Raw genomic sequence first — 15,759 nt, forward strand, 5'->3', positions numbered from 1 at the left:
GAGAACACATGAAGAAAGCTTTATTACCATGTCTATAAAAACAGGCAATTTATGTAATTGTCCTACCTTTTTATAGACAACAGTGGGGGATTCTACAGAATGAGCACCACATGACTTTTTCAGGCTGTATCAAAAGTCTTTGCTGCACTAGTCTTCCTTGGCTTTTCTCTGGACTACCATCTCTGTGCAAGTCCTGGTTTGCTTTGAACCAGGCAGAAACACCAATTCATGTAGCAGTTTCACATTTGCCAATTCTGACCTTTCTTGGCCAACACAACAAATTTGTGATTGTCTTTTGTGCCTACTCTTTTTTTCTGTGAGACAGACTTTGGGAAGAAAAAGGCAAAACAGGCCCAACTTAAAGGTTACAAAGATAGTTTTATTAACACACTAAAGGAAGGGAAAAAAGGGGGGAAAAAAAGAAATAAAAAAAATTTGAACTCTTCAAAGCCCTTCTCCCTTCCCCACAAACTGTTCACTTTCCCACAACCAACATAGAGAGACAAAACTATGATTTTCAGTCAGTTTCACCATTTAAACCTAATCTTTCATCACTTTGGGAGAGGAGTCTCAATGTCCCTTGGATCCCACTGACAAAACAGTTCTCGTGTGGGTTTTAACTGGCACAAAAAACAGCTGCCCAGTAAAACCCCTGCTTCTGTGACCCCTCCCATTAGCAGTTTCCCAAGCTGCTTATGGATCATGCGTCTAGACTTTTGCATATTAGGGTGTCACCTTTTAAAGATGCACAACTCAAAGGAACAGAGATATCTTGTATATTCCCTTCTTCTCAGGGAAGAGAATATATCTTCTTGTGCACAAAGGACTTATCTCTGTTCAAGCATCTTATAAGATCAGTATCACTTAGTTCATCGCATACACCTTTGTTAAAATCCACACACCAATTTGAACAACATCTCCCCAAATGCATATCTTCCCATGATTTGAAGGGATATATTAGTCCAGTTTCCATGGTTTACATCCAGAGAAGTCCAGTCAGAAATGCCCACTTCCTCAATCCCTTCTTCCAATAATCATTATCTTTACGAAAGTCAGTTCTTTCACTGACTTTGTATAATGCTGTCTCTCTATGTGTTCCTCTCTCTCTCATGGAAAGGTTTGGAGTTCTTAAAGCTTCATGTTGCCAAAAAAGGTTTAAATCTGCCCAGGCCTGCCATGGTCGTGTGCTCTCTGTGGGCAGCAGCTTCTCCGGCCCCTGCTCCTCAGAGCTGCCGGGCTTCTCCCCCTTTCTCCCTCTCTGCCCGGGAGGCACTGGAGGAGAGGGAGGAGGGAGCTCTGCCCATCCCTCGGTGGCAATCGGGGTGGGCTCGGCCCAGCTGGGCCCAGAGGTGTTATCAGGGGCCCGGCTCCGCTCAGCTGGCTCCAGGCCTCCGGCGGCCTTCCCTGCCTGACAGGGGGAGCAGCAGGGCCCGGCTGTCCTGAGCCTGCAGGCCGGGCTGTTAGGAACGAAAAAACAAAACAAAACAAAACAAAACAAACCCACTCCACAACTGACCCTCTCCTGGCTAGAGTAACCCCCCACACCCCAGCCAATCTGAGTAGGGAGAGCTGTCCTGAAGGAAAGTTGCCTGGCAACTTTTCCCTACCTAATTGCAATGTGAAAAGAAGCTGCCCACACCTAGATAGCCCTACTGTCCTTTATAACTACCTCATTCAGAAGGAGTAACCTCGGCTATGACCAGGACAAATGCATATGCACGTATATATGCAAATAAAACCACCCTGGTAGATCCTGGGAGGATTTTTTTAGGGAAACTGACCCCAAAACAAGAAGCTAGAGGCGTCACAGGAGAATTAGATCGTGCCCTGGCCGAGCACGAAGTGGATGCACCCCCTGACCTGGTTTGAAGATTCACCATGACCTATGAGGAGTTCGGTTGGCATGGGAACCAGCCAGCTAAAGCGAATCAGGCAGAGAATGGGAAACTTTTAAAACTTTTCCCTGAAGGCAAAGAGCTGACTGCCACTGCTCTGCCTTCTGAGGGTTGACCAGAGGGAGCTGCCAGCTGATTCTATGGAAACAAGGACTTAATCTCCACTGGGACAGCACCTGCTCCTTCAGATGGCTGCAGCAGCGTGGAAAACTCTGATTGGACTCTGCAATCCTGCTGATGACTTTAATAAGGAGCTGATCACTTTAATAAGGAGCTGAATTTAATAAAGGAATATGCCCTGTTGTTTTCAGGGCTGCCTTGAGCCTGCAGCCCCGGCTGCCCTGAGCATGGAGGCCCAGCTGCCCTGAGCATGGAGGCCCGGCTGCCCTGAGCCTGCAGCCCCAGCTGCCCTGAGCATGGAGGCCCGGCCGGCCTGAGCCATCTCTCCCCACAAAGCGGGGAGGGAGCAGCAGGGCTGGGCTGGCCTGGACTGTTCTATCAGAATGGCCTGGCTGATGTCACCTGGTCAAGTGGCCGAGAGGAAAGGAAGGACTTGCCCTCACTCAGAATTTTATATGGGTATTCCTCAAAGTCGCATCCAGCTTCCTCAATGGTCTAACAATATGTCAATATTCAAAAATTAACTCTGATAGGTGCCTGTCTCAAAACAATTCCAAGATCCTGACAGAGAACTGTTTCCACTTTAACTAAAAACCAAACTGTGTCAGCCTATAAGAGTGCAACAACCTGGTGACTCCCACATGGAGGAGAACTAGACCACTTCTGAACTGCCAGCATCAGGGCATGGCTGAGGGCATCCTCTGCTCAATATGAAGGCAGCTACAGAATAACATAAAAACACTGAGTTCTTTTACTGGCACATGGACATCCCTCATGATTAGGAATGCAGAAGGAGGAGGCATGGAGCACTCGTTTGTACAATGTTTAGCATCAACTCATCTCAACTTGTCCAGGACCAAGACTAGACAGAACATGGCAAAAACCCAAAAGCTCATCAGGGTCCAGGCCTCTGTTAACCTGGAGTTGAATAGGTGGAATGCAAGTTGGGCAATTTAGAGGGAAATGCAGCCAAAAATAAGACATAAAAACATGCAAATCCATAATACATCACAGTATTATAAAGTAGAAAAAAAAAGCATTTACTTACATATTCCACCAAAATTTAATTGAAAATTAGAAGCCTATTCCTCTTAGGTTATTAGGTTATTCATGTCATGATAACATTGCATAAATCTTTGTCTTAATAAAATGCCTTTCTTTTCTTGATTTTAGAGAAAAAAGAAACATTTATCTATTGCCTGAATTCCACAGTAACTTCAGTAGAATTACTTCTAGACATAAAGATATGCCAATTTTTAAATTCATAATAGTGAATTCAAAGACGTTTTTTGCTACAGGGTTAGGGGTTTTTATAACAAGGTCAGAAAATCAAAGAAGTTCCAGATTTCTATGAAGTTCAAGTTACATTACCATATCCAAAAAAAAAGTCATGAATATGTAAATTTTCCTCAAATGAAACTGAAAAGTTATATTTCATAATGAACTTCTGCTGTAGACAGAAATCTAGTACTATGATAACAATAACTTTCCAGTGTCTGACTAATAACGAAACAGAAATCTCCCCAAGGAGACAAAGAGGAAGACTTACAGGCTTAACTGCACAAATGAATATGAATTTTCTTTTACTGGCTCCAAGACAGACTGTAACTACCTTCAGTTGTTTTACCAGGAGCAGAATATGGTTGACTAAATTTTGGTATTATTTTTCATCTTTTCCTCATGTCAGCTGTTTCTACAGGTATCATTCTACCTTCAGTGTTAAATTCCCTTGTAGTTGTCTCTGTTATTCATTATCAGCTAGAAAGCAAATTTTGATCGTTGCCTCGGATTGCATACTAGTTATATACCATTTAACAACCATTTAATTTTAAACATATAAGCTAAGATATTTATTGGCAATGCTGAACACAAGTGACATCTACTCCTATCAAATGCATAAAGCACAGGCATTGTGCAGGGTTCCCATTACACATCTCAACCCTCATCAGCAGACAGAAGGATGTCCACCCTCCTGTGCCTATTGGCACAGAGAGATGATCTCCAAAAAGGACAGAGGTGGCAAAAATTATAATAAATCAACCATGTTGGGAAACATTTCTGTTATGGAATGGGAACAAAACACATGTAAAACATACTCATTTTATCTTACCCTTTGACCTTGAGCTCCATCTCTTCCCGGTGAACCTGATGCTCCTGGAACACCCTAAGCATTTTAAAAGGAGACCAAATGATGAGATCAAATGAACAGAATCCAACTAAATAATTTTCGAGTGAAACTGTATGACATGTTTTGGATAAATGGAACTAGGAAGCTCAGTAATGTGGGGCACCATAGAAGAGACTCAGTAAAGAAAGTATTTCTGTGAAATGAGAGATGGGTAACACATATTATTAAAATGCAGAGGTGTTGAGTCTACCGAGACAGAATTTCAGTGTTAAACAAGAAAGGAAACAGCTCTTCAGGCCCAAGTGAACCAGTCACTGCACACCAGCATTCCAGCATACCCTGGATTCCTCCTCCTTCTAAACCCCTGTCCAAATTCACCCCAACAACACATTTCTCAGTGGTTTGGAATATGTGCCCTCAACTTGCAATGACATCAATTCAACATTCACACTTAGTAAGTGACAGGGTATGTGACAGGGAATACCTGCAGGCCAGGAAAACCAAGATCTCCCTTCTCTCCCTTTTCACCTGGTGGCCCCTGCAAATAAAGAATCACACATATTAACCAAATATATGGTTACTTTTCTATTTTTAATAGTTCCCTTCAGCTTCCTTAAAAAAGAAAACAACAAAGCAACCAGTAAGAAAACAATACTTCTTTCTGAAAGCACTGACAGACTTATTTGCAAAAATGTGAATGTAGAAGTTATAAACACAGAAAATAAAACTAACTTTTAAAGATTTCATAGGTAATGTGATAAAACTATAGCCATTTTGTTAAAAAAAAAGGTAGCTGTTTTCTTTTTCTCTTCAAAGGAATTTGTTTTACTTCAGGCCTCCAATATCTCCAATAATCAGCACAGTATCTCCAATAATGGTGAAAAAAGGGATTTCTGTGGAAACTAGGCATGTTTCTATGGTAGATATGGATGAAAAAATATACTTTTCTAGATAATAAACAAACTAACTTTTATAAAAACCAATTTCTCTATGAAATAACTGATCTTATAATTAAAGTATTCTTATTATTTTCTATGACAACATCATCAAGAATATACAGCTTTGGTAAGCCATTATATTTTACATTAATATCATATAGGCTGGAAAAAAGATGAAAATGTATTATAATGCAGTAAATTTTGAAAAAAAACTAGCAGAAAAAACAATATATTACTACTTTCCAAGGCTTGCCTGTACCCACCTACTGAGGACAAGATAAGTGCTACTGGTTCATTATTCTACCAATGTTTATTTATGATGAAATTCTGCGACTTATTTCACAACAGCCTTGCAAACTCCAGGCCTAATCATTTCCTCTGATGATAGATTTTATTATGTAATTAATATTATTGCTTAATTCTGGCAGAGAATGTGGTGTTCTTGCTTGGGTACACCTTTCAAGTCAGAACTGATCTGCGATGAGCAGTACAGCCAGAAAAAGAGAAAATATCAACGTTTTGATCTGGTGCCATGTCGCAATCCCCACTGCAATTTATTTTCACTTGACTGCAGGCCTGGAGGCTAACACCCAGGTCATATTCAACTTGCAATCAAATACTTTCAGCTGACTAAAAATTCAGATCAAAAATAAAAGAACAGATATGTTGGCATTGAACCCATATTTGCTAGAGGTCAAACCCACATCTGTGATTTCACTTCAAATATTGAAATTCAGATTCTGATCACAATACCAAAAGCTACTTCAGTCTATCAAAGCTATTTGCTGTTTTAAAGATCACAGAAAAAAAAAAAGCCTATTGATTTTTTAAGTCTCACTGGAAGCCCTTGAATAGAAAGTCCACTGGGTCCTTGTGGTCCTGGAGGTCCTTGGGGTCCAGGAACACCAATTTCACCTCGAGGTCCATCTGGTCCCTAAAGTAGCACAGGACATAAGTTAAACTCTTATCATATGGACAAAGGCAGCTTCTGTTTGAAGAATTAAATACCAATAGATTCAAAAACATCTGAAATATGGGCTAACATGATTGAGCAGTTAGGGTTCAATTTAAAACTGTCTGGTTTCTTTATAAATACTTAAAAAAGAGGATGATTTATGCTGTGAAGGCAGCATTCTGAATTTTTTTATCTTTTATCAAGGAACAAATGAAACAAGTAATTGTTTTGAAAAGAGCCACAGCAAATGACATTTCACTATGCTTTTTCCTCAAAAACACCAGAGACAATCTGGAGTTCATTTCAAGGTTTCCATGCAGCAGAGATAAACCAAGGACCTGTGCATCTGTCAAATGTAGAGTGCTATAAAAAGTACCTTTGGACCTGGATCACCACGATGACCTTTGGCACCTCTGACACCTGGACCACCCTGTAAAGCACAAGCACGGGACTCACTGAAAACCAAAACTCTCAAACAGAAATGAAATCCAGAGAAGTCCAAACAGATTTTTCCTGTTCCTGAATCAGCGTGCAAGAATCAGTAAATATCCTGTCGATATCTTTCCACTGGAGTAATTAAACTGGGAACATACTTAAGTGTGGCCATACACAGGAACAGATTTAAACACAGATGTGACTGCTTTTTAGAGCCAAGAATGCACACTATGTAAGAATCAAAATAACACTAAAAGTTACGATGTGGATGGAAATGTGGTCACGGTTTCCCTTCCAGTTGCTGAAACCTCCTGCACATCTGTCCTCACCAAAATCACATTGTTAAAGGCTGAGTTTCTAGAAAGACCAAAAGCATTCTGGCCCTTTTCAGAAACAGCATGGCCAGCATGGCCAGTGCAGGACTGCTCCCCTGTACTCAACATTGATGAGGCCACATCTCAAGTGCTGTGTTCAGTTCTGGGCCCCTCAGTACAAGAAAGTCATGGAGGGACTGGAGCAGGTCCAGAGAAGGGCAACAGAGCTGGGAAAGGGTCTGGAGCACAGCTCAGATGAGGAGCAGCTGAGGGAGCTGGGCGTGTTTAGCCTGGAGAAAAGGAGGCTCAGGGGAGACCTTATCCCTCTCTACAGCTCCCTGAAAGGAGGCTGCAGACAGGTGGGGGTCAGGCTCTTCTCCCAGGTAGCAAGGGATGAGAGGAAATGGCCTCAAGTTGAACTGCAGGAGGTTTTGAGTGTATATTATGAAAAACTTCTTCACAGAAAGGGTTGTCAAACTTTAGAAGAGGCTGCTCAGGCTCATGGTGGAGTCACTGTCCCTGGAGGTGTTTAAAAGACATGTAGATGTGGCACTTGGGGTATGATTTAGTGACAGACTTGGCAGTGCTGGGTTCATGGCTGGACTCAGTCATCTTGAAGGTCTTTTCCAATATAAACAGTTCTATAATTCTGTGATTCTAATGACTTAGGAATAGTTTTCAGCAAGGACAACACCAGAGTCTACTAGACCTACAGCATGGTTGGATTTGGAGCTATTCTTAGGTAAAATGCTCTTTTGGAAAATTTTGTCTTTTTGACTTTCTTCAGCTATGCCTACATCTGCTCATCATTTATTAACCAACTTTCCCTTTTTTATTACTATCATCTGAGACACTGAAGTACCATATATCTATGGATGGCTGCCATGAATGTGTTTTGCAAGAACATCTGCATGTGCAGTTCTAGTTCAGTTCTAGGACAGCATAAATATTTTTTTTTCGTATCAATTTCCTTCTTTCCCGACAGGAGTATATTGCCTAATTGCATGGAATATAAGCTTTACAGGTATTCTGCCTATCATTAGAATGGATACTCAGAATGGGCCTGGTACAACTAGACACCATGACTTAATAGAATTCTTTAGGAGCCACAATAAATACTTACAAAACTAACAGCAGTTCAAATTAAAGCTATAAGAATAGAAAATGTGCTTATATGCAGTATCTATAAGACTTTAAATAGGAGAAATAACAGAAGTATCTGGAAATCCCAGAGTACTGTTGCCCTTCAATGAAGGTATCATAACATGGTCTTCACAGGTGTGATCACAGAACAATTTTCCACTACCTCTCCCAGCTCCCTCAGGCTTCTCTCTTCCATCCCACATCTCTATGACCACAACTCATCCCACCATGGCCAGCAATGACCCCAAAATCTCATCCCGTGTTCTCCATGGAACCAAGTTCCAATTGCCAGTTGGAAGATTACCAATATTCCAATCTGCTGTCCTTTCTCCTTCCTCTGCCTTACTCCTGACTCTGAGATTAAAAATTTCTCAGCACAATAACCACAACTTTTTAGCATAAACAAAATCACAGTTTTCTTCCATTTTATCCTCATAAATGGACTGTGTTTTTACTCAGACTATATACTTAAAAATAGCCTGATGCTGAGCCATTAAATCATATGCCTTCAGATTCATGCTGAAGTTGGTACAGTAGTCCATGTTTTGAACCCAGTAACCTTGCTGGGTAAAAGCACAATTTCCAGAGGAGCAATTGGTTAAGATGAAAACATCCGAAGAGGCCCCCTCAATTTTATCATAAACTTGTTTTGGTGGTTATTTCCTAGCACTACTAAGCTTGTGTGATTAATTTCAATTTCTTTTGTGCTTCTTTTTCTAGCCAAAAAATCATGTTATGCCTTCTTCCTTTATTTTGAATAACTTCTTAGTAGCCAGTGCTTTCCTCAGAAACAGATCTTAACCTAGACATCTCCTCATTTTTTTTTTTTTAGTAGTCAAAACCTATGAAGCATTGAAAGCTTTTTCTTTTTTCTTTTTTTTTTTGCAATTAAACTTCTCCAGTCCTTCAGTATTTCTGTCTCCTTCACCTTCTTCAATTCAGCAGCATTCCTTTCAAATGTAAGCATTAGTTTTCTGTGATATCTCATTTTTTCTTTATGTGGGGAACTTCACACAGCAGGATCAAATTCTGCCAAAAATGAAGCCATGAAAACAGTATCCCATGATGAAAATTGCCAGATAATCTTAAGTCTAAACAACAGTTTGTCTTACCCAAAGTGACGCATTTTCTAAAAGGTTAAAAATTCTTTCTAGATTACTGTGCCAAACAAATGGAAGCATTTTATTTGGAGTGATTTTAGCCTAATGTCTAAAACTGGTTACATGGTAGGATCCTGATCTCTTAAACAGAAGAATCCTTGGCTTGGAGAAAAGTCACATGACATTTTAATGACTTGGAGCACTCCTGACCAGACATAGCACATGTGACTTTCTGACTTTGGGTTGGCGAAGAGATGAACACTGACTTTATTCTTTTGCTCTGCTTTTTTGTAGGTATTGAACTTCTTGTTTGTTTTTTGTTTGTTTCTTTCTTTCTTTTTCTTTTTTTTTCTTTTTTTTTTCTTTTTCTTTTTTCAGAACTCTGCCATCCAGGATACAGTATGAGCAGAGAAATACACAGTTCAAACTTTTCACAGAAACCCTCATCTTAAACTCACTCAGCCAGCAGCCCTAAGAAACCAATCATATTTATCTAGTTGTAACAAAAAATACCCCATGACCATTCAACAAATATCCCAATCAGGATTCTTGTTACAGCAAACCAATAATGGAGAGCATTGCAGAGACTTTCTAAATTGATAAAAATCAACCTTGGGATGAGAGATTGAGTTCCCGAAATTTAATGGGCCTTTATCTCCATTGTCTGGTCTGATTCATTGTCTCAGTTTCCACAAGCCAATAAAGAAAAAGGACATTTTTTCCATCTAAGATATTACAATGGCATAGAGGGAAAGTTAAATAACTGTCTTCTTCAAGAGACTATCTAGTTCCACTGGTTACACAAGGAAGTTAGACACACACTTATTTAACATCTACACAGCAAACTCTTAATGAGTGCCATCAAAATGGGACTACTAAGAATATGTAAAAGTTGTAACAGTGTACATGTCATCATTCACTGGAAAACTTAAAAAAAAATGAAATTCAACTTTCCACAAAAGCAGATTATTTCATTCTTTATTCTCTTCAAGGCTCTTGGATAGCTCTCTGCTTCTAAGAACTCTGAGAAGAACCTGTAGTTCCAGTTTACTTTCCAATAAATATTGTGCTTAGGTAGGGCTTTTAAGACAGAAAAGTCTTCTTTCATCACATACTACATAAGTGGCCTTGTCATGTTCCATATCTTTAATTGATAAGAATTCTGTAAAATGAGCATTTCAGAAATCTAAACTCCGAGCTACATTTAATACATATCTGCTAGAGCAGACAGAGAGCAGGTGATTAAAAATTTGAAAATAAATGGCACTACCTATGACATATCTAATACCACAGACAGGTAAAAGGGTTCCAGGTCTAAAGAATACCCCAACTGCTTCAGCATAATACGTCTTTACATAATTTATAGCATCTTCAGTATAAACTGAATATAGTTTTATCTCTTTACCAACACTGGAAAGTGTAATTTAACCTTATTAGTTATAAAATGGCAGTATTTTTTGCATGTTTTGAAATAATGGCGGCCAGTGGACTATTTAGTACAGTTCACTACAAAGCTGAATAAAACCTTACCGGTGGTCCGGGAGGTCCAAGGGGACCCTTATTGGCTTCTGAACAGGAACAAGCATGAGGAAGGGCAGGGCAATTTTCTTCATCTCTCTGTGAAAAGGTTAAGATAGGAGGAGAATGATGTCCAAAACGTCAAACTTAGGTATTTTATCAATCTAAGACACAGTGCTCAAAAGCACCTACTTGACTTAGAAAAACACATCTTATTGACTTTCAGTAGGACAAGTAATCCAAGCAGAGATGGGCTTTTTAAAAAACTTTAAAGCATCTATTTCCAATAAAACATTTGTCTCAACAAAGTAGAAAAGAAAAGGTAAATTCTACAGTTATTGAAAGAGGTTTCTTACCAAGCCAGGAAGTTCACAGCATTTGTCTCGATTGGCCCATGAGGTAGCACAAATAATGTCAAACATCTGTAACTGCAGCTGTTTCAAAACAAGGGTGATGTACAGTATGACTATTAGATGTAAGATCAGTGCAAAATGGAGCCATCAGCAAGCAAAGCCAACTGGATTCAAGCACTCAGATTAGACAAAGGCCTTTGACTCTGACCAGCAAGCCACAAATACCACCCTTAAATAGTAAATCCACTGCTTTTACCAAATGTGTGTCTAACCAACGCATATGAACTATCAGACATTACATGAATTGAGCAAAGCTGTTGAAGACTAAATGCTGCATGCATCTGTTTAATTTTAATTCCTTATTTTGCTCAATAGTTTCTTCCAATATATTTTTATAGCAAAAAAAGACATTAAGAGTCAGGCAAAGGAGAGTTTAGCTTCTCTAAATAATTCCTCTTAACCCTCTGGTCTGCTGTTCAGATTTTATCTGGGACAAGGTCTTCTGTAGACTATTACTTATACTGGAGCTGAGCCACAAATAATATTTCTCATTTTTCCCAGTTTAATTTTACTTTAGAATATGCCCTCTCTTATGCATATTATCCTCAGGCAATGATAGCTTAAGAATAGGGAAAAGCTTGTTCACCACGTGACAACATTGGGCAGAAAAGTCTCATCACAGGTCTGGGAACATGGTTTGGACAAGAATTTAATCTGCAAGAACACACTCATTTGCTAAAAATAGTTGCTGCTAGATACTCAGAAACAATATACTAAATAAGACTCAATGGTAAAACAAATTATCTCCTTTACAGCCCTGACTGAACAAAGGGGTCCAGAGAGATGAAGGTTTCTCCTGTTACTATTTCTATTCTTTTTCCATGCCTTCTTTATGTGCATACTGAATAGAGAATGGTATGGAACAGAACATCCCATTAAATTAACCCCACATGTTAAAAAATTCGAGGAACTGCTAGAGATAGAATGCTGGGTTTGTTCCCATTATTTTCAGTGGCATTATTTTAAGATCAGAACAGAGGAATGAATTTTAACATTTTCTTATAACTGCATTGCTCCTAAAGCTGTTAAAATGAACTACACATGTTCACCTTTGGTTTTGACTCATTTTTGTCTTATAAAAGTCAAATATTATATTTTAAATAAAGGCATATTTTCATATAAATAGACATTCTCCTTGCCTGCCAGCAGATTAGCTGGTTTGTAGATTTGCTGTACTACAGATGCAGACACAATGAGCTGGCATCATCTGAACAGCTCAGACAGCTGAAGTGCAGCACGAAGGCAGCACTTGGACTCTCAGTTTGGCTCCAGCTGTGTCCATGTCTGTGTCAAATGGAAGCTGGCTCCACGTGGAGCCACTCAGATATTTCCCTCTTTGCTACACATCCCTAGGCTCCTAACCCCAGGAGGCCTCACTAGTTTGGGTGCAGCAGCAGATGAAGGTGCAGGCACACACTGCTCTGGGACACATGATCTGAGCATTTCCATGATACTGCCCTTAAGCAAATCAGACATCCCAGAAAAGGGGAGCAGCAACTCCAGAGCTGGTTCTGTAGAGAGCACCTTAGGTTCAGCAGTTAAGTTTTATTGCCATTTTTTTGCATAACCCAGTCCATCCCAAGCTATTCTGTTATCCTGAACAATGGTAGGATGACAGCACTAGCAAAATTTATACATAGGCATTATACATGCATTCATTTTGTCTGGACTAGGCAATCTGGACACCCATAGCAATAAAGTATGTTGGTGTAAATTAAAGAGGAAACAGACGTTTTCTGAAATGCTGTATTCACCAACCAAGTGTTGGATGACTCAGTATTCTTTTTTAAAAACATTATGTGGGTTGCTCTGACTCAAGCTAAAACGCAAAACAAAGCTTTCTTTGCTACTGTTAAACATTTATTCACAAGTCTCTGCATTCACAGTGATTTTGCTTTTTAAACATCCAGCCCTGCAAGCAGAATCAGTAAGGTAGAAAGGTCCTCATCTAACCAGGCTACAGCTCTGCAAATGTTTCTCAAGAACAGATCACATTAGATAATACTACTAACAGTACATATACAGGCAAGCAAAGTTCAAAGAAGAGGAAACATCAATAAAGAGAAGTTCTGTGAATTGTAGATACTGTTTTAAAGTTGGACTTTTCATTAAATCCCACAGAAGGAATAGAAAACTGCAGGTCCCAGTCAGGTTTCATTGCTCTGGCTACAGTCTAATCCTGAGATGATTCATTCAGGAATGTTAAATGTGTTAGGCACCTTGAGCCTAATCCACTTTTTAATCTATCTATCTATCTATCTGTCTGTCTATCTATCTATCTATCTATCTATCTATCTATCTATCTATCTATCTATCTATCTATCTGTCTATCTCTGGCTGTTCATTTTACCATTACACATTGTATACATTGATGGGAGGGAAAATTCTGGTACAATTATATTTTCTCAAAATTGAAATTGGCAAAACTCTAATGACTGCTCTGTATTGATTTATTACAAAAATACACTAAAAACATTCTGAGAATGTTAAACATGTTCTATGTGAATGCAGTTAGAACAAAACATCATAATTTTGTTCGAAGTAACTGATTGCTTACTTTCATTTTATGTAGTAAGTATCTCCTAATCTAGGAGCTGTTCTGAAAACCTCTATCCTGCCTCCTACTAGATTCCTTTGATGTTCTCCAAATTTTGGAGTAGGAAACCAGCTCATCACATCTTAAGTGTGACTATTCAAAGAAGAACTACTCAATATAAATAAATTTTGCAGAATGGAGACTTTGGAGGATGGTATTTGGGTGCTTTTTTGATTTGTTTCTACTTTGGTATATACGGTAATACTCAAAGACAGCTTAACACTACTAAAAATTTTCCATCTTCATCTACACATTTCTAATCTTATGTCAGCTTTACAGTTCATTTGAACAAAATCAAATTTTTCAGTGAGTGGGTAGTCTCAATTTTTTGTATAGATTCCTACGTTCTAACAAAAGACACATTTCTTTCCACTTCTTTACAAAGCCTTCTCTAATTCCAAGATTTCCCAAGTCTGTCTTTTTCTGTTTCTATTGGAATGTGACTACAAAGGTTTCTCTGTGTAATTGTCTTTACAGGCTTCATATAATTATTATCCATCTGTTTAAGTCCTAAAAGCTCTTTTTTTTTTTTTTTTTGTACAGAGACATATTCTGAGGGCTTATTTTTTACTAAACAAGAGTATTTTCATATATTAACAAAAGAATACAGATTTGAAACCTTGTTCCTATTCAAATCAAGCCTTGGTTCATGGTTCACATTTGCTGCTAACCTCAATCTAGGGTCAAGAAAGTTCAAGGAAAATTAGCAAACACTACTACTACTAAGTCAAAACCCCCTAAACAAAACAAAATTGGAAAACTCTCATTGGTTCACATGCAAAAGGAATTATCAATTACTTCTAGAGAATAATTTCAGAGGAATGAATGAGCACTTAAACTGGGGGAGAGGGGAGACCTTTCACACTAAAAGGTCTTATAATATAAAAGAGCTAGGTATACTAAGATGGGAGCTTCTTAGCACACTGTCTGTGCCAAACCAGTTCAATTTTTTGGTGAACAGCCGGTGCATTAAGGGGCTGACAAAGAATCAGAGGAAATAACAGACATGGGGAATAATTACAAAGAACTTAAAAACCCAAAGTTTAAGTAATTCTAGGCAAAGGAGTTATATATTGTATTACTCTATGTAATTAAATTTGGTACACAAGTCATATCTGAATGTATCAACTGTGTTTACATATGTTTTTGAGAATAAAATTTCAACAATGATGATCTTATAATTACATTTATTAAAATGATAAAAAATTGATTTGCTCAAGTTGACAACTACTGCAGGTTTTGCAGAATTTCTGAAATGCTGGGACTTTACCTTTTAAAATATGAATTCCCCTTGGCTTCAAGTTAAAACTAACTGCAAATTCCCAAAAAGTTGTTTTTTAGGATATTTTAAATGCTAGAAAGAATGGTTACTGTTCCACTCACCGGTGCAGAATTGTCTCTTGGTCCCCTGGACCTCACCATCCTCCCCAGCACTTCTATGCCATCAGAACTAATATTCCCTGCTGCATTAATGGTCTTCTCACCCACTTCTTTGCAGTCAATAATTATCTTGGCTGTGGTCTTGCTGATAATAACGTGCAACTAAGCAAAAGAGAAGATGCTTTAACATACAAAGGAGCACATTGAATATATGTGTTCTTTCCTAGGGAAAAGCAGGGCATTTTTTGAAATGAGCTCCTAATTCCATAATTCCTAATGAAATGCAAAGAACACTCCAAAGCAAATAACCTAGATGACCTCTAGAGGTCTGTTCCAACCTGAATTATTCTATGATTATAATCTGTTTAATGAATTTAGTTTATTTTTCTACTTCTGGAACATCTGCAAAGAAACTGGTAACTTACATAATTTATTCAACAATTAAATAATTTGTCCCCACAGAAGATCTACACAATGGTCATATACCACTCAGATCCCACAGAACCCTTGATTTATGTGGTCATTCCTTGTACAGAGCACTGGATTTCACCATTACAGCCATTATAGCCAGCCACTTGCAAAAGCCAAAACTAAGCAGTAAAATTTAGTTTGTAAATTACACATTGACAGCAAAAGCTGTCATGGTGAAGTTTTTACACTGAAAAAAGAAAATCACATCAAATGCAATATAGAAAGCAGAGCACAACAATTAAATTCTTTCCTTCTGCCTTGATCACACTTTGTTGTCCCTCTCTTGATGCAGCAGAGACACTCCCAGTAGGGAGGACTAGCTACAACTGTCCTGTCATGAGCAAACTCTCAAG

The 15,759-nt window shown here is 38.7% G+C and overlaps 1 protein-coding gene across 5 annotated transcripts in view; it reads right to left on the reverse strand.

Annotated features, from left to right (window-relative positions):
• COL14A1 (collagen type XIV alpha 1 chain) overlaps nucleotides 1-15,759 on the reverse strand; it is a 116,008-nt gene that overhangs the window by 18,967 nt on the left and 81,282 nt on the right. For all 5 annotated transcript variants that reach the window (XM_063419056.1, XM_063418818.1, XM_063418971.1 and 2 more), the window contains exons 34-40: nucleotides 14,939-15,097; nucleotides 10,903-10,980; nucleotides 10,559-10,645; nucleotides 6,413-6,466; nucleotides 5,920-6,015; nucleotides 4,628-4,681; nucleotides 4,126-4,179 (exon numbers count right to left, since the gene is read on the reverse strand). In XM_063419056.1, the coding sequence (XP_063275126.1) occupies nucleotides 4,126-4,179; nucleotides 4,628-4,681; nucleotides 5,920-6,015; nucleotides 6,413-6,466; nucleotides 10,559-10,645; nucleotides 10,903-10,980; nucleotides 14,939-15,097 (582 nt within the window). The remainder of the gene's footprint in view (nucleotides 1-4,125; nucleotides 4,180-4,627; nucleotides 4,682-5,919; nucleotides 6,016-6,412; nucleotides 6,467-10,558; nucleotides 10,646-10,902; nucleotides 10,981-14,938; nucleotides 15,098-15,759) is intronic.

This window comes from Prinia subflava, chromosome 1 (assembly GCF_021018805.1).
Source record: "Prinia subflava isolate CZ2003 ecotype Zambia chromosome 1, Cam_Psub_1.2, whole genome shotgun sequence".
NCBI lineage: Eukaryota > Metazoa > Chordata > Aves > Passeriformes > Cisticolidae > Prinia > Prinia subflava.